We start from the raw sequence: 23174 nt of genomic DNA on the forward strand, positions 1-23174 counted from the left end.
GACTTTTAGTTAAAATTTATTGCTTTGCTTTTTAAATGGCAATCTGAATTCTCTCTTCTAAACTTCCCATTTACTTAGTGTCACACAACTTGAATTTCAAATCTTGGAAAAACTTAATTTTAAAATCCCCTAAAGATGGTAGCTGGGATTTTCTACCACCAGTGCTGGAAAACTGGGATTTGCTTTGGAGCTGACTGTGGGGAAGGCTTGGCAGAGTAGGCTTCCTAATTATCTCAGAACTACCTCAGAGCTAAGTGCAATATAAACTGGAAAACCATTTTCAAAGTTGGTGATTTTGCCTTATTTGATATAGTTCTAAGCACTGCCCTCTTCCAGTGGAGTGAATAGGAATTGCACCTACTCTGTGTCTTTGAAAATGGGGCTGTGGTGGCGCTGAGATGTTACTGGAGTCCCTGTTGGTTACTTTTTGCCTTCTTTAAGAATAATGGAATTGCTACTAGTGCTTTGAGTGTGTTTGGGCTTGTGCCAGAGCTTACCTACCTGGAAATTCGTCTAACCATAGCTAATCACTGTATTAAAGTATCAGTTTATGTAATTTCAGAGCATGAGATTATAGCAGTTGTGTGATGATATACAAACCGATCAAAATGAATGCCATAGCAATCACGAAAGTGAGAACGTATCCCCTGATGGGCTCGTTGTTTTTTCCGTATCCTTTGGCAAAGAAGTGGAGCCCTTTGTAGACGTTGTCCTTGCAAAGAGCCTGGTAGACAAATCAGAACTTAATTCTGTTAAGCAGTGCTTTCTTGCATCAGAAGTATTTCACTCTGAGTGACAGCTTGCTAGGTTTTTGCTAAACCAAAATTAAATCTATCTCAGTACTTCAAGTACATCTACTGCTACGGCACATAAACATTCAAATAAGGTGATAAGCCAATATCCTACTATATTATATAGCAGGAAAACAGAATCACAGGCATTTAATGCTTAGTGCTTAAAAAAAACATTAACTGAATAGCTGAATAGAGTCTAAATTGGAGGAAACGGAAGCACAAATCAGTGACTTGGTGTAAGTTATTGTATGCTATGCTTATGTACAGGTTATCTTTTTGTCTTATGCCCTCTGTTCCCATTCTGTCCACACTGATGCTGCCCAGACAGCTTCTGAACAACTTCTTTGAGCACACCTGCCAGCACCTGAATTTTACCATTTTGAGGGCTCCTGCAGATTCCTGGCACTCCTGTGCTTACTGGGTGGCTTTTTGTAAAAAAAAGCTTTTTGTAAAAAAAAAAAAAAGGACCAATAAAAGTGGTCCTGAAAGTACCCTTGAGGCTGTCCATTACAAGCGCACATCTATCGCCTGCTCCTGCAGCAAAGCTGAGCTCTGACCAAAGGAACGTTGTTATCCTTGTATGAAGGTGATAAGACCTGCCTCTCTCTGTTGAAAAACATTCTACATACTGTTTTCCCTGTCTCTTCCTCCCACGTGTGTCAGTGTTGTTTAAATAGATATCACATTTGGCACATAGAGTTCAACTAAATTTTATATCTTTTAAATAAAACAGAGTATAAGGAAATGGGTAGTTTAACTTTACCTGGAAAACTTTAGGTGCGCTGACAAGAGATGCTAGAGCTGATGACAGAGTAGCAGAAAAGATGCCAGCTGTGATGAGAGGACCAAAGCCAGACACCATGCTCATCACCTTTAGGACAAAAAGAAGGTAAGAGGAATAGTTAAGCTTGCATTTGGATACACGTTTTGATCACAGACCCATTTAAGTACGCTGTTTCTGCATATCTACTTTTCACGGTTCTAAATTCAATATACTACAAACCAACTGTGAAGTAGGGAAATACTGTTATTCCTGGTTTTGTAAAAAGCAACAGAGACATAGCCAAATTTTTATACAAGTATGCAGCTGTCTGCTGAGGCAGACAAGTACTCCATGAGATTTTCTCACCTCCTTTACTAACTGGTTGCCGTAAGTAACAGCCCGTACTTGATGCGTAAATAGTCAGCTTGTAGCAAGAAGGGAAAATGGAAACGGCAGGAAGAAGCACCAGAATATAAAATGTGGTTGGAGGCGCTTTCTTTGGTTTGGTTTGGGTTGTTTGTTTCTTTTTATTTATTTTTTTTTCATTATTTAGTATGGCTAAAAAAGAGAGAAAACACCTGATTGTGTTGGCATAATCACAATGCTGCAGACAGTAATGATGGTGACTGTCTGGCCTCCCTCAGCCCTGCCAGCCCTGGCCTCTGCACCACTGAAGCAGAGGTTGTTGAGAAGCACCAGACAAAAAAGCTAGAAGGTGAAGTGGACAGATGTGATTGCCAGCTGCTTTTTGGTGGGTACTCCGAGAAAGAAACCAGTTCATCCTGGAGATGTGTCAGATGAAGACTTTCTTTTTCTGACTTTAGTCTGGCAGAGATAAATGCAAGTGAAACTCCATTTATGGCTGTAGAGAGGTCACTGATTTTAAGGGCTGCCCTGGGTCTGGGCAGCTGAACTGAAGTGGGAGTGAGGATGGCAAATGATCAAGAAAGGAAGGAAAAGTAGTCTGTGACAGGGATAGCGTATCCCTTTTAAGGTGGTTACCCAGCCCTGTCATTTAGCAGAGCCAGCTGGGAAAAAAGCAAGTGACTTCAAAAGATACAAATGGTTAGTTGAAAAATAAGTGCAGGTGGGTGGTGATCTCCTCTCGTGGGCCATGAAGCACAGGGGCTGAACAGACGTCTAGAAGCCATGGTTGTCAGGCTGCAGATCTGCTTTACTTTGATGCTTTGCCTAAGCTTTATTTTGAAGAGTAAAAATGGCAGACAGTCTCTCTCAAGCCTAGGAGAAAGACCCCATTACTTCTCGCTTGATTTTTCACTTGACTATTTTTGGATACTTTTTTTTTTTCTAAGAAGTCAGAACTCCATTCTTTGTACCATGGCACAAACCTTTACCAGTGACCACAGCACCCCTCAGGTAAAATCACATCCGTGTGTAAAGAGCAGTGAGATTAGTTGCTCATCTAGCAGGAGTTCCTGAAGTATCTGTTAAGTCTAGATTTTGAGTTTGAAGGTGTTAAACATATACTGCTGCATGGTACTTGTTGAAAGAGGGGGTAAAGACCTTACCAGAGTGCTGGAAAGGCTAGTGATGGGCAGGATGAAGGTAACGTGGAATTGAGGGGACTTTTCCCTTTGATTATTTCTATAGTTTTAAACTTTTTTTTTTAGGTAAAAGTCAATGTCCTGTTGCAGTTAGTTGTCAGCAAATAACGGTTTTGCACGTTTGTACTTAATGTATTCATGTATTGCTTATGATTATACATATTATCTCATTAGAACCTGAAAATTATTCATCAGCCCATAATCACATGGCTGACTTGCACATCTGGAGAAATCATAGCCTAGGCTGCAGGCAGATGATCCATTGCAGCTCATTCCAGGTACAACTGTGTCATTGATATTCCCAGTAGCATCTCGTACAACACAGGAGGCTGTGGAAACAACGATAAATTATTATTTTCCTTCCTTGTGACATCAGAAGTATGTTCTTGCACCACTTTGACTCTCAGTCTGCAGATGTTTTGTATAACTGCTGCCTTAGTCTCATCCCAAAGAGCAACATTTCATGTTGGGCAGAAATAATTTCCCTGTAATGTGGCTTAGTTTCTCATGTTGTCTGTAAGCAAGTACTTGCCTCTCTTACTTTTAAAATAATCAGCCAGTTGAATCATGAGGACTAGCATATTTCTGAGAGTCAAGAACCAGACAAAGATCAAGAATAAATTACGGAACTCAGAAGTAGATTGTCTGCCTGTAACCACTTTTACAAGTGCCAGTATTCAAAGGAAACAGATCAGTGAGGGCCTTAGGTCTATGCATGTACTTTTTGCTTTAGAGACCGAGATTCTCAGCTGTTCTAATTTTCCTAGCCCTCCTGATATCAATATGGTGAGAAAAACTTTTAACAGGAGAAATTAATTTTGTTTTTATTGATGTTTATGCTGTCTTTTTTTTTTTTGCTTGCCACTAGAAATGAGAAGAAACATATGGAGTTAAATTAGAGTGCTGATCTTAACATCTTTAGCGGCCAAAAGGTAAGTTTATCTGGTATCTTCACATATGTCAAAAACATTGTTATTAAGAGTCACACAGTAACCGTTATCTATTTAGCAAGCCAATATGAAAACAGAAAAAAAAAAGAGTATTGCATGGAAATGTAGATAGCTCTAAAGTGGAAATACAGCTATTGCTTGTGAGAACAGAACAATGCATTAACAGATTTATAACAGAAAGTGAAGAATGACTACTTCAACTTTAATTGCAGGGGAAATTTAGATCAAAATAATGCAATAACCTGAGCTGCAGCTTGACTCAATTATTCTGACTTCTGCGTAAAGTACAAGAACCACAAGAGTCAAGAAGACTTGAGATTCATCTCCTAGAAAAGGGAGTACTCCGCAGGGCCTGCATGCACTATTGAGGTATTTGCTTATAAGGAAGAGTGCCATTTACAACACTTTTTCTTACAGTATTATTAAAATAGAAAAAGAAAAATATTTTTCTTGAACAGAGATTTACTGTACCCTTGTAATGAGGATTTAATTGCATATTCCTCTAACACAGATCATGGCTTCAGTACAGGTCTCCTTTTTACTCTCGAGTCCATTTTGTTAATGCATATTCCAATACTGTAGAGCACCTGGTCATGCAGTGCATCTTCTTTAAGACAGGCAATTGATTTCTGTCTTTGACATATAACGCACAAAATGTGTGTGTTACTCTGTTACTCATGAGTGCTCAATAAGACTAGTGAGAGCAAGTAGAAGCTATGTGAAATTTCAGTGTGAATGAGGAACAAAAGATCAGCAGACTGATCAAAGGTTCCTTTAATCTTTACTGTGTTCATGGATACTGTATGGTAGTGGTCTCTGTCACTGAATCAAACACAAAAGTAAACATATGAATTATACGAAAGTCCAGCTGCCAAGCAGGGACTTTTGTTTCTGCTGATTGCTGCTTTTTTGCCCACTGTTCTGACATACAGTAAAATCAGAACTATCTCTCTACATAATAGATCAACAGGATGAAAAAGCAGTTAGGTTAATAATTCATTTGCATACCAGGCTTTCAAACTTTTTTAACTGTATAAATTAAGACATGAAGCAGAGGTTCTGTACTTACCTGCACATATTGCAACAGCAATATAAGCAATTGTTGTAATCAGAATGGCCAGCATTGTTCCTTTGGGTATCGCAATTTGTGGATCCTTCAAACAAAGCAGTGATCCGAAAAACAGTGAGTATGTGTACTGCAGTCTGATTGCATTTGCACACTACAGAGTCCTGCCACGTTGTGCTATGAAGATATCTTTAGAGGGCAGCTTTTTATCACTTGGACCTGCACCAACATTTCCTGTCCCCGCACGTAGACAGTGAAGCAGCCCTAAGGTGCGGTGCTCCTACCCTGGACATAGCAACGGATGTTCTGCAGGAGCAGAGATCACGTTTATAGCAGCTGGAGAGTTCTGAGCTCTGCATTTGTGGGAGCTCCAAACTCTCTTTACATTGCAATGGACTTTATTTTAATGTTTAATTATATTATGGGTAAATAGTTAGTGAACTAAGCATCAGACTCCTGTGGGTGACAAGATGGGACCATTTTTCGTTAATTGGTAAGATAGATGCAGACAGCCACCCTGTACAGAATATAGTACTTTTGTGAGTAGCAACGAGTAATTGTTAGTTGTGTCTTGATAACAGGCTACTTCATTTCACTGTTTTGACTTTTCATTTAGATAATTTAATAAGGCTGGGCTGTTATGCTTACAGACTGGCTCACAACAGTATCGGCTTCGATCATGCGACTGTAAGTAACAGGCCAAAGATCTCCATCATACACTGCAATTTTAAAGGAGATTTGAATACTAGCCAACCTTACAATTTAGAGCGTGTTTGTTTATGCTAGGAAGCACTTTTTATGAATTCTCTTAAGTTGGTTTAGTGACATTTTTAAAGTCAAAGATGCATGGAATGCATTTTAAGCCACAGGCTTTTGTACTTTCGTAAATAGAGTCATTGCATGGGGAAAAAAAAAAAAAAACAACAAAAAAAACCAAATTTGGAGTATCATGTGAAACATGGATGAATGACTTAACTGTGTTAATAATTAATATAATTTTTAATTGAGGGAAGGATTTATTGAGCTGAAAAAATAATTGCAAAGTCACTTCAGCTGCGTAAGACCTTTTGCCCTCAGATCATGGTAACTTTAATTTATACAGTTCTGGTGTACGTGTCTTAGGTCATTGTTTCTGTGGAGCCTCATGCTGCAATCTTAAACACTGTAATATTAAATCTTAGGGTTGAAGCTTCTTGCAGCTTACAACTTTTAAATTTTATCAATAAATAAACAGATATTTAATCTGTTGTTAGCACTTTAGGACCTGCTCCAAACCCCACTGAAGTCACTAGGAAGACAAGCTGTTTCTGTAAGCAGATTTTGGATTAGGCCACTACTTGTGTTTGTAGCAGCTACAGAAGCATGTATGTAGGTGTTTGCAACAAATTCTAAAGAAAGTTTGATTGGTCAATTTTACACTTTTAAAATACTTCTTAGCTTGTCTTTTAGATTTCTGGAGAGGCTGGTTAATTTAATTAGACCTGTCTAATGCATCCAAACACGCTCAGTGGGGAATCTGCAGCCTGGAGGACTTGGTTATGGAAATCCACTTATTGCCAGGCTGAAACAACTGCAGAGAGCCAACAGGAGAACCACTTCCCTTGGTCTGCTCAGACTCCTTCAAATAGCTTATGAAAGAAGTGCTGCTGCTTTGGGAGCTTGCCGTGTATAGACAGAACCATAAATAGCAAAATAATTATTTTTGTTTGATAAAAGGATAGAGATTGCGTGAGGCTGATTCAGTCTCACAGGACAGAAGTACAATGATTTTTTTGCTCTTCTAATTAAAGATGGAATCTCGTAGATGCTATTAGTGGCTCCGTTTCTGCATACTTATCCCTGTGCTTGGCTTCAAAAGCAGCCCTCTGAAAACAAAGGAGATGAGGCATGCAACTCAGTGTGAGGAAGGGAAACAAAACTGGGTATCAGGGTTGGGGATCTGGTGAACTTGTGCCTACTGTGCCAACACAGAAATAAGACCTTTGGTTGAATCCTTATGGTATAAAAGACAATAAGTCTATACGATAAAACTGAATAAATTAATTTGACATGCTGGGGTTATCAAGGTGTGAGTCACACCTTTGTGGTGACTTTTCCTTTTTTATTTTTTTATTTGTTTGGGGTGGGTTTTTTTTTTTTTGTTTTTGTGGTGGTGGTTGTTTTTTAGTATTAAATTGCAAGGCTTGTGTTATGGATAACCCTGGTGCCTTTCTGATTTTTTTTTCTAATACTATGAAGTATTGCATTGCTCCATGTTTACTAGAGATGCTTTGCTGACCTTTGAATTACTTTAGCTTTGTGTTTAGCTTTAAACACTCCTTGCATTAAATACACTGTGAAAAGTCATGAAAACTAGTGGGCACTCAAAGTTAAAACTAAATTCCTGCCTCTAATTTACCAGTATGTTTAGATACCAGAAATATCATTTCATACAGCTGCTATACTGCAAGAGTACAGTGGGGACCTGACAGAATGGCCACAGCAAGACAGTTGGGCACCCTTGGACCTCCTTTGGCTTTCTCTTCAGACTCCTTTCTTTTGTCACAGCTGCAAAGCTGCAGCTTTTCCTTTGAGCAGCAGCAGTGACATGGGATTGGGACATACTTGATTTCATTCAATGCTGTTTGCTCTGCCTTTGCTATAACCCCTCGTAGAAAAAGCCAGTCTGCTGATTCTTGTGAGTACAAACATGAGCTTTACAAGTATGCTTTTTGGGATGATGTTTTAGGAAATTTTACGGAAGAGCATCAAGAGATACGCGTGTAATTTCTCTTATGTCATGTGCTTCTGATGGACCATTAATGATATGTTATTACAGGTTATTGAAACATGTTTTAAAATTATATAGCAACCCAAATCTAAATGCAGTAATTTGTGTAAATAGCCATAATGCATTATGAGAGAAAATGTGAACTGATGTTTTTAAATAATACAGCAAGTACTTAAAAGTGAGAGTTTTGCTTCCCAAAATAAGACATGATTTAAAACTGAATGTTGATTCATAATTTGTTTTCTTGTTCTTTTTTTCAGCCTACAGCTAGTATTATGAAGTTAATGAAGTACGTACTTTCAGATCTCCTGAGATATTGGCTCCTGCAAGAATGCCAGTGGCAGCTGGGAAGAAAATGGCAAACACTGAGAAAAATCCTTCTCCACTTCTGAAATCTGGTCCAAAGTTTTCTGCAAATATTGATCCTGCAAATATAGGTGAAAATGAAACATAGCACGAGGATTTGATTCTAAAGTTACTTAATGAAGGAGGTGAATAAGCTAGTCTTTCACATATGGACAACGGGTTTGAATCTGTCTCATATCATAAGCAAAGTGCATTTGATTTCCTTAGTGTGGTCCCCAGTAGGATGTGCTTGTCTGCATCTCAGAGCTACAGATCCATATTGAAGTGACAGGACTGTCACTGCAGCACTTGCACTTAGCTCTATGTAAAAGTTTGTCTGTGGTCTGCTGATATATAAATGACTCAAGCTGCAGCTAACTGTGCTGTCAGCTTCAGCAGCAGAGAGACAGACTCAAAATTAAAGATGAAATAAATTCCCTTGGTTTGCAAGCTTACTTAAACTTGGGCAGAAGGTCCTGATCTTGTGACCTTTTTCAGTGGAATCCTTAACTCAGTATGAAGCCAAAAAGAATGCAAACTAATTATTTTATGATAGATAGCAAGGTTACTTGCCTTGGTAATTAAAAAAGCCTCTTGCCTTCTTTTCATTGCTGGTAGGAATGACTGTCCCAATAAAGAAGTTCACAATGGCAACAAGGAGAACAATTAGAAGAATAACTTGAGCCTATTAATAGAAACAGAAAGATTTTCCTGATTATTTTAATTTGCATTGACTATGGAGATAGCTATATAGTAAGTTATCTGTATATGTTCCCTATGACAGATTATTAATTTCTGTACTTTTTGAAAATATCAGGAGTCAAGATAGCTGAGTCAGCTAATGACAACAGCAGATAGTTTTTACCAAGGTAGTTATGGCATATATAGTTATAATTTAATTTTATGTTAGTTTCTTTACAAGAAAAGGCAAAATGAAACATCTAATGCATTAATATCAAGTATGAGACATTTTTATATTGTTATAAAATTTCTTTAGTTGCAGTGGATTGTCACTTCAAGTGTTGTAATATCTAATTGTTTTTCTGATCTTTTACAACTAGTTCTAGTCTCCATCATGGCAGAATATAAAAATAAGAGTGCTATTCTGGACCTGATTTTGATAGCTGTATTCCACCCTCTAAAGTTTTTCCATTTGAATTTCCATTTTGAACTTTGTATAGTGATAAAACCATATATTGTTTTTGCTACTGTTTATTCTGTCAAGCTGCATCAAAAATGAGGGGAAAAGGGACATTTACTCAAGGCTCTAAATGGTGCTGTGAATTATAAAAATCAGTATAATCAAGCTGTCTGCAGAACAAACTTCCTTTTCCCTTTTAAATGTATGTGCAAGGAAGAGTATGAGTAATTGTGCTTTCATTGAATGTAATGATTAAACTGCTATTGCTTTTGGAAAGATTAAGCGTAAACTGAAACTGAGTGCTTTTGAAAATTCTATTTGTTGTGTAGCATTCCTCACACACACATGCTGCATAGTAACCTAATATACTGCTTGCTTTTATGTTCTTTTAAAGGTTTACCTTTGCTTCCCATTCCATGCCAGCAACAGAGATGCCAAGAAGACATACAACAGTTATGGTACCTATTATTCTGATGTCATTGGACTCATCTACCATCAGTGTATCACTCTCCTGAAAGCAGGAAGATATGTTATTAGAACCAGTCTTTCTCTGCCCAACTGGTGGGATCAGGTAACAAGGTGAAATAGAAAGCAGTGAGCTGTCAAAGTTTCAGAGATTTGTGAGACCAAGTGTTTGTATTTCACATTCCAGCTGTCTCTCTGTAGTTGGGGTTATTTGGCTGTCTAATTAGATGTCTGTTCCTTTTCTGATTTTGAAAATCTCGTTGAGAAATGCATGAAATATATTCATAAGGTAGAAATAATGGAGAAGCACTCTATGGCATGTTTAGAGAGCTTTTTCACTGCTAAAGATGTCCCTCAAGCCCCAGCTAAAAAGTATCACCACTTTAATGAATGTATTATATAAAACAAACAAAAACCCCCTCCAAACCGAAACAAAAAAAAAACCCCACAAAACAAACCAGAAAAACCCAATACTTTAATCATACACGTGAAACATCTATGTTTACCTTAAGAAGTTCCACAACTGTTTCAGCAAATCCAACCACATACATAGCAACTGCTACTGCGTTAGCAAAAGCGAAGATAAGTCCTATAGATCCACCAAACTCTGGGCCTAGACTTCTTGAGATAAGATAGTATGCTCCACCTGCAGACAGAAATTATTCTTATTTCAGCACAACTAAATGCTCAGGTTTTGCTCACTTTTCTCACATAAATAATTCTGCAGGAATCTCTGCTTTTAGCTTAACAAACTTATTCAATATTTCCCCTATATTAATAGGGAATACTGATTTTAAAAGTAATGTTCTTTGTATTGGTTCTGTCTTCAGACTTTTCTGTACGCCTTTCTGTTGCAGAAATCTTAGTGCATATTAGCATGCAAAACTAGACCTTAAAATAATTTTTCATGGTACATAATATAGTAACACAGAGCAGAGAGAACCTCACTTCCAGACAGGTTCTGACTTGGATCTATCCCAATGTTAGCATGAAGGTCACATTCTGTGGTATGTTGTTAAAGCCCCTGCATAGTGATACAGTGAATCTTTAATCTTTGTTGCATGTCATCATAAATGGAGCATATTACTTTGTCAGTTATTTCATCTCATCTCACTGGCACTTAATATTTATTGTCAGGAAGTGTTTGGGATTATATACATTTCAGTTTACTGTTGATCCATTGAGAGATATCACTCCAAATATATTTATTTATTATTGCTTTGCTTATAACACAGCTATCTCAATTCCTTTTTTCTTTTTTTTAATCCAAATCTGCACATTTTTGTATTTTTTATGAGATCATATGCACTTACCTCCTCTTACTACTCCATTAGTGCAAATGGCAGACATGGAGATACCTGTTAATGTTGTTACTACTACACTCAGGGCAATAACTATGATTCCAAGACCTGAAAGATCCGAAAAAGAAAGTATATTCAAGTGTATTCAAATACCTGTTCTGCTTAAATGATGTAGTAAGAACTTGCCATTTTCCACAGAGGTTAGAGCAGACCAGTGGTAACTTTAAGGCTCTGAAATGCACTAAAACTTTGCTTCATAAAATACCTGACGTGCACTTTTCCAGGGAAATTATTTGCTCATATTCCAAGGAGTGGCTGAAATGTAAAGGGTTTTATAAAGTAGATATTAAATTGAAGATATCCACTGATCTGCATCAGTCTTTAAAATGAGAGGAAGAGATGCCTCATGCTCAGTTTGTCCGAGGAGGTCCAACCTGGAATGCTCTGAATAAGAAAGACCTGCTGAAAGGTAACAGAACTCCATGAAAAGCCAGAAGCCATCCCTCGCTCAGCAGTAGGCAGAAGCACCTGAAATGTACTCCACAGACTGAACTGAAATCTAGGATTTATTAAAAGTGACAGACAACTCAAACATGCTATAAATTGTGATTGGAGGTGGCTAGAATTTTTACCTTCCAGTTCCTTTAGATGTACCGTTTGGTTTGTCATCCCTCTGGTTTGCCTCGTGAAAATAATACAGAAAGACCTTTCTGTGCTTGAAAGCATTAGTAACCCTAAGATTTTTACCTCCACGGACAAACCCATTAGTTGCTATTGCAGAAGTTGACAACCCAGTAATTGAGGTTACCATCGTGGCGAGAAGAATTATGATTACTCCAAGACCTGTCAGTAATAAGAAGATAAAATATTTTACTCATGTTCCTTGATTCCTACAAATCATTCTCTCTTTAAATTGAATTTTCAGGACAGAATCAGAGCAATAAACTGAAAAGATGGTTTGTTGACCACTTGCAGTTTGCAGAACATTTCCAAGGATTCCATGTCACAGTAGTAAATTATTCCCATCACTCTTCAAACAGTGATTGTTCCTGATAGGAGTACCCTAGCCAGAAGTTCTCCTGAGGAAATGAGCAAACAAGCATCCTTTGGCATGGATGCTTATATCTGTCTTTAATATACATCATGGCTGTTTCAGTGAAGAGATGGACACATTAACCAGAGCTCTTGTAAGAATGCTGCTGCCTTTCATCAGTTACTTACATATGGAATCAGAGAAAAACTGGCTGTATAGTTTCATAGTGCACCAGGACAAAGAGTCTATCAGGTAGAGAGGCAAGATCCGAGCGCGAGCGTTCTATATCCTTCCTTGCCAAGCTATCAAGTGTGGCACTTCCCCACTCTCTCCTCATCTCCCTCTTTCCCTGCAAAAAGTAGTTTTACTCTAGCACAAGACAAATATTTGAAAATGGAAATACTACTTTTTAGATGCCATTTACTTTAACAGGTGACCTGTAATGTATAATCTTGGAGAACTTAGAATCTTTTTTTTTTTTAGCTGATATCACAAAATTATATAATTAAACAGAAATAATCAAACATTTGAAGATCGGTGATAGGTGATTAGTTATAGATGAATGGGGATTCAGTTTGGGTAAGACTGAAATCTGAGTATGTTTCCAGTCTCTGGCTGTATGGTCAGGGTTCTGTTTACTTTGTGAAACTGTGCTAGAAACTCTATGAGTAGGAGGTGCCTGCTATGATTTCGAATCATAGAAACATTGGCTGGAAGTGACTTCTAAAGGTCTGTAGCTCAGCCTCCTAGTCATAGCTGAACTATTGCCAACATAGGATTGTATCAGTGATGGCTTTGGGTGGCTGGGTCGGGAAAACCTCCATGGACAAAGATCCCACAGCCTCTTTGGATTACATGTTCCAGGGTTAGGCTACCTGCCCAGTGAAAAAGTTTTTCTTTGTGTACAAAATGGACCTCCCAAGCTACAACTGCAGCCATTGCTTCTGGCACTACCAAGAAGAATTTGGCTCTGTAGTTCCAGAATACTTTCTTGTTTCAAGTCAGGTGAAGAAGTAATATGTTTTTCTCTCAACTTTATTGCTTCTATTCCCATTTCTATCTGTGAGAGGAGAGGAAAAAAATGAAAAAAAAAATTGAAACAATTACAGTTTGGTGCCAAACATTGAATCAGTTCTTAGTTTTATCTGAACTTGCTAATGCTTATGCAATAGCTGTCTTGTTTCTGTCAGGTACATAGGTCTTCAGTGTGGAACTAAAGATTATACATTGCTTGTAGCAATATTTATTGACCAGGGCTCGTCCAAATTGAAACTTGGATCCTAAAACTGACATCCAGCTAGAAGTATTGCAAACATATTGATTTATCTGCTGTATTTCTACCTTCTGGCATCCAGATCAGATTCCTGACTTCAGTTCATACTGGATGGTTATAGACATCCAATCCCTGAATGAATGTCCTTTGCTGCTCTAAATTATAGCTATGTTATCACAATCTTTTAAGACAGAGCAATGTAATGTGTGAGATATAAATGGCAGGTAGCATAGTGTAGGATATTTAAAGTTATTTGAGCCTCTAAAAATCATATTATTCTATTGATTTCTGAACTCTTACTATAACTGGTCATACACCTATTTTGTATGCAGGTCTGTATTAAAAAAAAATCTAAATGGTCATTCCTTTTGGTCAGCTACTGTTACATAGAAGGATAGTGTTAAACCATGCAAATTTTGTGCCTGAGAAGTAGCTGAATATGGCTTTTAATTAACTGTTAACTCTTAAATTAAATAAGTTAGAGACATTATTCTTAAAGCAGTTTTAAAGTTATTTAGTAAGTGCCTGAGCATCATAAGGAGTATTTTTCCAGGATTTTCTATTGCATTTTACAATTCATGTTATTAACATGTATATGAAAAATAGGGTCAGATACTTTGCTAATTCGATGATTAATACCTGCTTGTGAAGGCTTTAATGTTAATTTAAAAAATATTAAACATTTAAGAAGAAAAGTGCATGAAATAAAGTGACTCAACCAAAACATCTTTGTAGTATAACATAATGTAACATAATTGTAATATTTGGGGTCAGATTTTCATTTGACATAAACTCGGTGTTTTTCCCGGCCTTTGGCTAACTGTTCCTTGTATAGGTACAAATACAGATTTTGGAGAGTCCCCAGATGTTAGGTGGAAATACAAGACTAGTTTGGGACCTGGAACCTTGTCAGGACCATACTGTCCCTTTTTGCCCAGCTGATGATAAACATTTTTTGTTGGAATGTTACTTTTTTCCCCTGTGAGAGCTTTGGCCCAAGACAGCCTATCAGGATATGAAGATAATTGGGTTTTCTCTCTTTGGCCCTCTAATGATGGGGATATAAATGGTGCCCAGATGGTGGTTTAACTGACTCATTTAATTTCCATGTTAGTAGCAGTACCTAGTGAAATCCCTAAGCCTTGGTGGTGATGAGCTTCCATCACTGTTCTCCTTAAAGAGCTTGGCTAGGGACTTAAAGCTCATTGCTTATAGGACATTCAGAAAATACATTGAGAAATTATTCAAATGGAATTTGATGTCTCATTTTCAGCACTAAAACTAACCTCCTTACATAACGCATGTAATTTTAAAAAGAAACAGCAGAGCAATAAACCATAAGAAAGGAGAGTCTGCTTATCAATGAATTAAAATGGTAAAATTAAATGTGAAAGCAGAAAGGCTTTAACTGACGTTGGTGCAAATTAATGTTAAAATATGATTAAAGTTTAGATAGAAAACCAGGCATATGGCTCCTAAGTAAGTTGTTCTAAAATGAATTACTCTTGCCTATGGCTATTCTCACACCTCAAAACAAAGTAATACTTTTTGATGATCTCAATAAGTTACTAAACTGCCCTTAAAAACTAATTTTGCATGAAACCCCAGAGCGAAGTCTTGGTGATATTAAGATGCAGAATTTTCATGGCAAGGCATATACTTATGAGTGCCCTGGGCTGTACGCTCTCATTTGGTATGCATCATAAAATCAGCAAGCACCCCTTTGTCAGGCACAGTGCTAGAGCCACGCATGGAGCGCTGCAAAAGTAGGTAAAGTTCTTCCGCTTAGTTCTGGAACTTTTTTTTATTGGTGTTTTGGTTTTTTTTTTCCCCTCCTTGTGTCTCTGTAAGTTTCTGGCTGGATTTTTTTTTTTTTAATAAGCATTTTATTTGTTTATCTTTTTTAAAAAGCTCAGCCTTGCTTAAGTGAAACTTCTGTGAAGTTACTGTATCTTGTTGGAAATGAGACTTCAGCCAAGCAAAATCTTGGAGATGTTTCCATTCAGTGTGTCATTTCACTTCCTTTAACAAGGAAGAGAATTATATTTATATTCAGTCTGAATTTGAGCACTGAGTTTTATCCAAGACCAGGAGAGCTGATGCCCCAAGGCCAGAGTTTGGACTCCAGCTCGTTTCTACTTTAGTATTTCCATTCTGTGAGAATCCAAACTGGAATACTTGCCATTCACCATTTGGATTACTGTTTTTTTTATCATATCTGGGTGCCAGTCAAAGATTAGGGCCCCATTATTCTAGACTGTATGATCATGTAACAGAGAGACACTGCCTTTGTAGTTCACATGTCTGTGCTTCCCCAGAGCAGCAGCTCTAAAAGGAAGCTGTACCAGACAACGGCTATTGATGTGTTGCACCTTACTGAGCGGCTTCTGGTTGCTGGAGATTCTTGCAGTGTTGTGAGCCCTTTCCTCTCTCACTGGTTTCACTGAACACTCAGCTGCTGGATGGAAGCCCCGAGATCCAGTCTCCCAGGGACTGGGATCTGGGGTTTGGATGAATTAAATTGAATAATGAAGAAGCAAAGATACAGCACACAGTGAAGTGTACTTAATGTATATGAAAGCTGTAGGAGAGTTTTTAGAACGTAGTTTTTCATAGTACACTAGTATCTAGTGCTGTGCTATAGTTAAGAATAAGAAAATCCCAAAGAGATGAGACCTCCTTCCGGTTCTGTTTTCATCTTTGCAGAGAAGTGTGAAGAAGCGTTGTTTTTAATATGTAGATGACAAGGTTTGGGATTCACAGATAAGCAAAGTGTGAACTCTTAAAGGTTAACTCTGTACGCACGTATTAGAAATTGGCCCAAGTCATGAGGTTTACATCTGTTACAGGATCTAAATACAAATTCCACCAGAGCTCAGAAATATTCAAATGTGATGATCATATGCATAGTTAACAGATCTGTGCCTCTAAGCAGTAATTTGGCTGCGAGTCTGGAAAATTCCAATAGTTTGGAGGATTAACATCTTTTACCCTGGCAAGCATTTGAAAACATTATTTAGTTCAGCATGCAAATGCACATCTCAGATTATATATTAATGATGATCATGTATAGTTTATCCTCTTTATCCCTTTCACTGTTGAAAATGATATTAAATAAGATACATACCAATTCCTGCTTGACCTACAATCCACGACAGTCGAATAAAAAGCATCACACCCCAAATATTAAGCATACACCTTACCTAGGTTTTAAACAAAAAATACTGGGTTAGTGCAACATTGAAAGTGGTGTTAAGAGCCAGAAGGGTGATAGTGTGCATTGCGGGCTTTTAAAGACCTCCCCAAACATCCCTCAAGTGCGCCTCCCTCTCTTACTTCTTAAAAGCCCTTAGTGTTCCAGAACTAATCTTAAATTTTGTTTGCTTTTATTTTTTGTAGAAATTCAGATAAGGTTCTCACCAGGACACCCTTCACCCATCCAAACTTGACAAATCCAGTTTTGTTTTCTTCTTCCTTGCTGACTGCTGTCTCATCTCCGGCGGTGCTTTCTCCATTAGCCACTCTCTCGACTGAGCCGGTGCTCACGGCTATGTTCTGAAGGATCACATAGAAAACAAATGCATTTTTGTGCCAAGCATAGGACACCTGGCTGCATAACAGAGTCATGGAATAAAAGAATTCCAAAGAAGATCATGTTTTACTGTCTCCGGAGTAGAGTGCGATATTCTGCTCACACCAGGCATCAGCAGGTGGGCTTACTAACAGTGAGAAAAGGTGAAAAAAATCACTTAAGCAGAGTAAATAAGTTATTATCTGTAACTAAATTGTTTTTATTATAAACTGTATTCAACATACATATTGTGTTGATGTGTTAGTAGAGCATCTAACATAATGAGGATCTCATGGTTGGCCTCTACATGCTGCTGCAACAATTTGAAAAATGTGAAGGGATCATTGCTCACTGGTGAAAAGAGACATAGCCAAGTGCTGCATGGTAAAGTTATGTGATGAACTCTGATGTTTTCTGTTGGATAAAATACAAACATAACTGCAGCAGCAAATGGGTAACATATTCTTGAAAACAGACAGAAATACCAGCGAAATGTAGTAAATAATACAGTAAATGAATAATCCTTTCTGTGGTTTAGCCACCTCTGGTATAACTATAGTAGATAGGATTAGGAATTGCCATATTTGTGTTGTAACCAGAATAAATAGCCCAGAATTTTAGATCGTTCACATCCAGCTACAGACATGAATATGTATTTTATCTCTTCAGCTCTTCTGCCCCAGAATCTTTGAGACAATTTAGCATCATGATATGTTTCTGGTGGCTTGAAGAGGAATTAGTCACAAGTATTGAGATTTATACTCATTGTCATTGGTACTTTGTTTCTTTAATTTTTTTTTTTTTTTTTTTTAATACAAAGTTCTGGCTGGTTTTGCGAGGAGTTGGCATTAGGTTAACTATTGCCAGGTATCATCTGGGTCTTCTGCAAAGACCTTTAGGAAGGACAATAGCGTGGCAGAGGGTCAGGAGTGTGTGTCAATTCTTGAGATGAATCAAGATGCTTTTAGGGTTTGGAGGGGGATGAAGATACTTCCAGATTAACTAAAGAGGTCAAAGAGGGGAAACATCTGTGAAACCTATGAAGTTTTGCTTAAGCTTCAAAGTCTTGCTGAAGCTTCAAAGCTGTTTCTGTATTTTGTCCATGGACTCAGAAAACCTCAACAAGCAAAACCAAAATGGATATAAAGACCAACTGTATATGATGTTTATGCTGATATTTAGAATCCCTGCTCATAGATGGTGGCTCTAGCCACTATGGTGCAAGGTTTGTAGAATGTCTTTGATGCAATAAATCCAGGATTGTGCTCACAGATGAGAAATAAGTGACTGCATAATACATTTTGACGTGAATTAAACTTGGTGCCTAGGGCCCCTTTGGCCCAAACTGAAATGGGAATACAAGATCTGTTGAAAGCCTGTGACTTTGAGCTCCTGAATTGCTTAGATAATTTTGACAATTCTTACCCTAAACCAAAATGGATGTGTTTGCTCAAAATACAGTAAATGATTAAAGTGAGTTAAGGAAGATTAGCAGAATAATATAAGGGGGGTTTTTTTGCTACAGTAGTTAGAATTTCAAAGACAAAAAAAAAAAAAGGCTTCAGTCTTTGTACTTGAAACAACTTGTTTCCTATATACTTTGAATTAATTTGTGCTCTCTATGCCATTATCATAAATTATGGCCTTAAACCTTCCATAAATGCATTTTAAATTGGTGTGCTTTAGTGAATGATTGGTTATTTACCAAGCAGCTGTACCTGTGCTACTCATGCATTAAGGATGTGGAATAAAAGTGACAGAACGTTTTGAAAAGCTACCAAACTAAAAAGTTAACTGCTTTAAAAAAAAAAAAAGAAAAAAACAACAAAAAAACCCCAACAACCAAAACCCAAACATTTTCTTTTCCTTGTGTAAGAGCAGTTTAGCTGTCATCTCTCATGGGGATAAAGATGAGCTCATCAAGTCTCCGTAACAAGTGTGGAGAATAGCCAAGATGAAGAAAGGTTAGATGATTTCTTATGTAGGGTAAATATGAAGCCCAAGTAATTATCACCAGCCATCAGCTGTGAGATAGCACTTAGACTATCTTTTAGGGATTTAATTGGCATTTTGTGGCTTAATGTGTGCAAAAAACTGACACATCTTGCTAAAAGATGATATACATTTGACTCCAGCAGTGTGGGAACTAGATATTTGAAGTTCCTTTCAGCCCGCCTTACATTATGACATTTGAAAAATTGCATATTAAAAAACCGTATTAAATATTAATGTTTATCTTCTGATGTTAAGCCCACCATCAAAGCACAATGGGAATGTTTATGTGATGTTTAGAAATCTGAAGTCAAACATCTGTCACTTCTTATTGGAATCTGCCAATGGGCTTTGACAGGACAGTTGTCTTCGACAATTTGAGTTTCAAAAAAGCTGGAGGTGAAGAGGGTGGGATTGCCTTAGGGTATGGTGGGGTAAGCCCAGATTTTAGTGTTAAAGAAAAAAGGAATGAAGCATCTTCTCCAGAACTGCATCTTGAGCTATTAGCCTAACCTCCATACACTTTACCCTCTCCTTCGTGGTGGCTGGAGAGCCTGCTGCACGCTGGGGCTGGTGGATAGGCACCCTGTCCAGCTGACGTACTGCTTTTGCCTCCTAGAAGGAGCTCAGCCTTCTCTTACCATCTTAATTCCCATCTCTACTAGTTTACTGTTTGGTGACCTCCTGTTTGTTTATTCTTCAGAATAAGCTCTGTAGACGGAAGTGATTTGACCAAGGTCACAAAGTGAGTTCATGGGACAGCCCGGAATAGGCTCCAGCCATGCTAATGGGGGGTCATTTGTTCCAGTGCTGTGGTTAGTGGCTCCCAGACCAAGGCCACAACTCACATAAGGACACAGTGGGTTGCCAGTGTAACAAAAACCCCATTACCTCTGACATTCGCCTTCCTATTTTGAGAGGCATAAGATTATTCTTTCATAAGCTGGATACTGGAAAAAGTCTGGGAACCACCAAGCTAGAGGATGCTCTTTTCCCTAGTAGTCTCAACCTGTGAAGCAATTTTCCCTTCATTTTATTCTGGGATGGAATCTGCCTTATTTTTAATCTTCTCTAAGTGAAAGCCTTAAAAAACCCTAAACAAATTTATCTAGTTTTGTTTAAAATAAACAAACCATTGAGAGATGCAATAGGAAAAAAACCCTGAATTTTCTGGTAATGGTCAAAACTGAAAATCCCTTAGTATGGTAATGTTCATTACATGTTCATTCAGCATTACATTCAAAGCCAGTACACTATTTTTCTCCTCTCTGGCCACTACCAAAGGAAATTATTTCTGTAAGAGAAAGGTCCTTCTGGGCATGGAAATATGATTAGTCCCTTGAGTAGCAGCTTACACATCTGCAAATGAGTAGGAGTACCAAATTAATGTTCTTCCCTTTTCACATCCACTTTGCATTCATTTTTGGAAATAAATTATGACCCAGGTAACCTGTTTCTCCTTTCTATGTAAGACATTTTATGCATGTCTGTGCAGACCTTAATTTAAATAAGTCAAGCCAAAACTAGAAAGCTGTCCTAATAAGAGCCTAAAAAAAATCAGGTTCTAATTTCCTAATGGCTATTTTTTTTTTTTTGCTTGATTTCATTACTTTATATTCATGCTCTTTAGGACAGGTGAATCTCCAGAGAACTGGAGTTTGAACAAGATCGGGATCAACATCCAAAAATCAGATGCTTGTCCAAATTATTCAGACCTCAGAAGTATGTAAAACTGAGTGGAATGGTGATGGGAGCATGTTTTCTCTGGAGATTTCTCATTTAACTGTTGCCCAACAGAAAAAAAAAAAAAAAAACAAGGGCTTTTGCTGAATATTGACACTTTTAGTCTGAGTTTGACTATAGAGGTGATCTCTCTCTCTTTCTAGCCCTGTCATAACAAACGCACAATTAAGAATCTCAAAAAAAGGTTTGATTTTAATTCTGTAATTAGGTATATCCTGTCTCTCTCCTCTGCTTTTTACAGAGAGCCAGAGAACTTGGTATTGTGGCTTAAGGGGGAAGAGTCTAATTTTACCAAAGTCAGTAAACTATCATATTATTCCATTTTTTTCAATAAGTTTTTTAATAGATTAGCCGTTTAAGTGCTTAATCTGTTGTTCCTGTCCCTGGAAGTTCTCATTACAGCTTTTCACGCTATTTATTTTGCATGGAGGTGATTCTTCCACATAAGGAAATCAAGACTTAAAAGATCTAGATAAGTGAATAGACAGCAAAATTCACCTATCTACCTATCTGAGGCAGTAACACAGAAGTTAGTGAAAATCTGGTATTTGAGACTTAGTATTACCAACTTCTCAAATGCTTTCCTGTGGAAGTTTTGAATGTGCAAACCCCAAAAGATTGTACCTGACCAATGTATATTCTCCTGACAACTAGCCGTAGAGGGTGACAGAAGTGAGGAATATCACGATAAAGGGCATATGTTGGTATTTCATTTTTCATTTACTGTAGTGCCTCTGTGGAAAAGAAAATGGAACGAACAGGAAGAGTCTGCTAAGGGGAAGTTTTTTCCATAAAATACAATGGTCGTATGTATCAATAGTCAGCTCCTACATTGTGTTAACCAAAAGTAGGTCCGCTCAGAAGGGGAGAGGAGAAACGGCCCTAGAATCAAAATCTCTCAAAGGCAGGTTAGCTATTGTATCCTCTTCAGTAGTTCTCTCCGTAAGTGTATTTTACATGGATATAGTCCCATCTATTACATGAGCAAACTCTAAATAGCTTTTCTGTGTGATAGATTAGGAGGAATTTAGCCAAATTATTACTCCATAAATGCTTTCTATGTAGTCATTCAAGAAGTTCTTCGGATTCTCTCCAAATCCATTGGTATAATGAGCATGAAGGCCTAAATTCATTCACTGCATCACTATCTGAAAATTATTACCTGCTATCTCTCTTCTGAGCAAACACTTTCAACCTCAGCGCCCTTGTTCTGGACTCTTACTTGCTGTTTGAATGGTTTGTTACACCAATAAACAGGTAGCTTTGGATTTCTGATTAGTTGAAATTGCATTTATTGCACATAAAATTTTTATAATACTTATAGATATATATATAAAAATGAATAAAATAGAGGAATCTGTGAAACTTAGTTACACATTGGCATTAATTTCAAGTTTAGAATAAGTGTGAATTGTGTAGCTTGGTTAAATTATGAATTTATATTCATCATCTAACTCTTAAGTGAAACAGAAGACATTCAGTAATTTTATACTTTAAGACAAGATTAAGCTATGTTTTTCTGCTAATCAAGTATATTACTATCACGTTTTAATAAAGATCTTTGCTTTAAGCAGGGTACAGGGCAGAAGACATACTGCAGCTACCAAAGGAAATATGGTAAGTTATTACTTGTACTTTCTCTCTGTGGCAAGGTTCATGAATTTAAAGACTTTCTCATATTAATAAACAGAATTAACAGCCTGGAAATGGAATAGAGAAAATTTGTGTCTTTCCTTTCCACTTACCTTTGCCAGTTGTTCATGAATTTCTAATAAGCTTGGTCTGCTGAGCTTATTCCCACTGACGCTGCCAGTGTTTCTATAATAATCAATTTTTGGAACTGGATCCATCGTATTATGGCCAAAAGTTTGTAGATAATACATTTTAGTGTGAGTATCATAGGGATGTAAACTAGATTCTGTTTTCTCCCCATTTTGAAGGAAATTGTCGTATAATTCTCTTTTTCCTGGTCTGTAACTGATTCTCAGTCTGTTATGTGCTTCATCAGTAAAAGACGTTTCTTCATATTGTGGTGGGTCAGAGCCCACATCCTCTTGGGATGTTTCGTTGTTGTCATGGCTTTCATTAATTATGTTAACTTGAAATCGATTAGCATTTGGATCCAAGAATACATTTGGCGAATTATTCATTGACATCTTGAGGGATGCTGTAGACTTAGGTCACTGCTCTGTTTACTCTTCTGTGGCCGCAGCTAGCTAGTTGCAGCTACAGCAAAGGGTTTAGTGCTGTTGCATATGAAATCTTTGCTCTTAGAGTAATGCAGTTCTGAGAAATTTTTCTTAAAATCTCTAAGCGGTCTTCCTAATGTTGTCTGCCGTTTTTCTGCCATGAAAAAAAAATATAAATAGACATTTCTATTAACTTGCACAGTTAAATAAATT

At 37.5% G+C, this 23174-nt stretch overlaps 1 protein-coding gene across 3 annotated transcripts in view; it reads right to left on the bottom strand.

Moving 5' to 3' along the window:
• SLC12A1 (solute carrier family 12 member 1) overlaps positions 1 to 22928 on the bottom strand; it is a 47370-nt gene extending 24442 nt beyond the window's left edge. Inside the window, exons 1-13 of one of the 3 annotated variants that reach the window (XM_086756867.1) lie at positions 22518 to 22928; positions 16887 to 17021; positions 16594 to 16669; positions 11908 to 12003; positions 11173 to 11268; positions 10366 to 10505; positions 9795 to 9905; positions 8827 to 8938; positions 8206 to 8333; positions 5142 to 5226; positions 3300 to 3451; positions 1558 to 1665; positions 601 to 724 (exon numbers count right to left, since the gene is read on the bottom strand). In XM_086756867.1, coding sequence (XP_086612993.1) covers positions 601 to 724; positions 1558 to 1665; positions 3300 to 3451; positions 5142 to 5226; positions 8206 to 8333; positions 8827 to 8938; positions 9795 to 9905; positions 10366 to 10505; positions 11173 to 11268; positions 11908 to 12003; positions 16594 to 16669; positions 16887 to 17021; positions 22518 to 22928 — 1774 coding nt within the window. The remainder of the gene's footprint in view (positions 1 to 600; positions 725 to 1557; positions 1666 to 3299; positions 3452 to 5141; positions 5227 to 8205; positions 8334 to 8826; positions 8939 to 9794; positions 9906 to 10365; positions 10506 to 11172; positions 11269 to 11907; positions 12004 to 16593; positions 16670 to 16886; positions 17022 to 22517) is intronic. The other 2 variants (XM_086756869.1, XM_086756868.1) reach the window with 2 other exon arrangements.
• Positions 22929 to 23174: the final 246 nt, after the last annotated feature.

The sequence above is a fragment of the Chlamydotis macqueenii genome, chromosome 12 (genome assembly GCF_036417535.1).
Source record: "Chlamydotis macqueenii isolate bChlMac1 chromosome 12, bChlMac1.mat, whole genome shotgun sequence".
Taxonomy (NCBI): Eukaryota; Metazoa; Chordata; class Aves; order Otidiformes; family Otididae; genus Chlamydotis; species Chlamydotis macqueenii.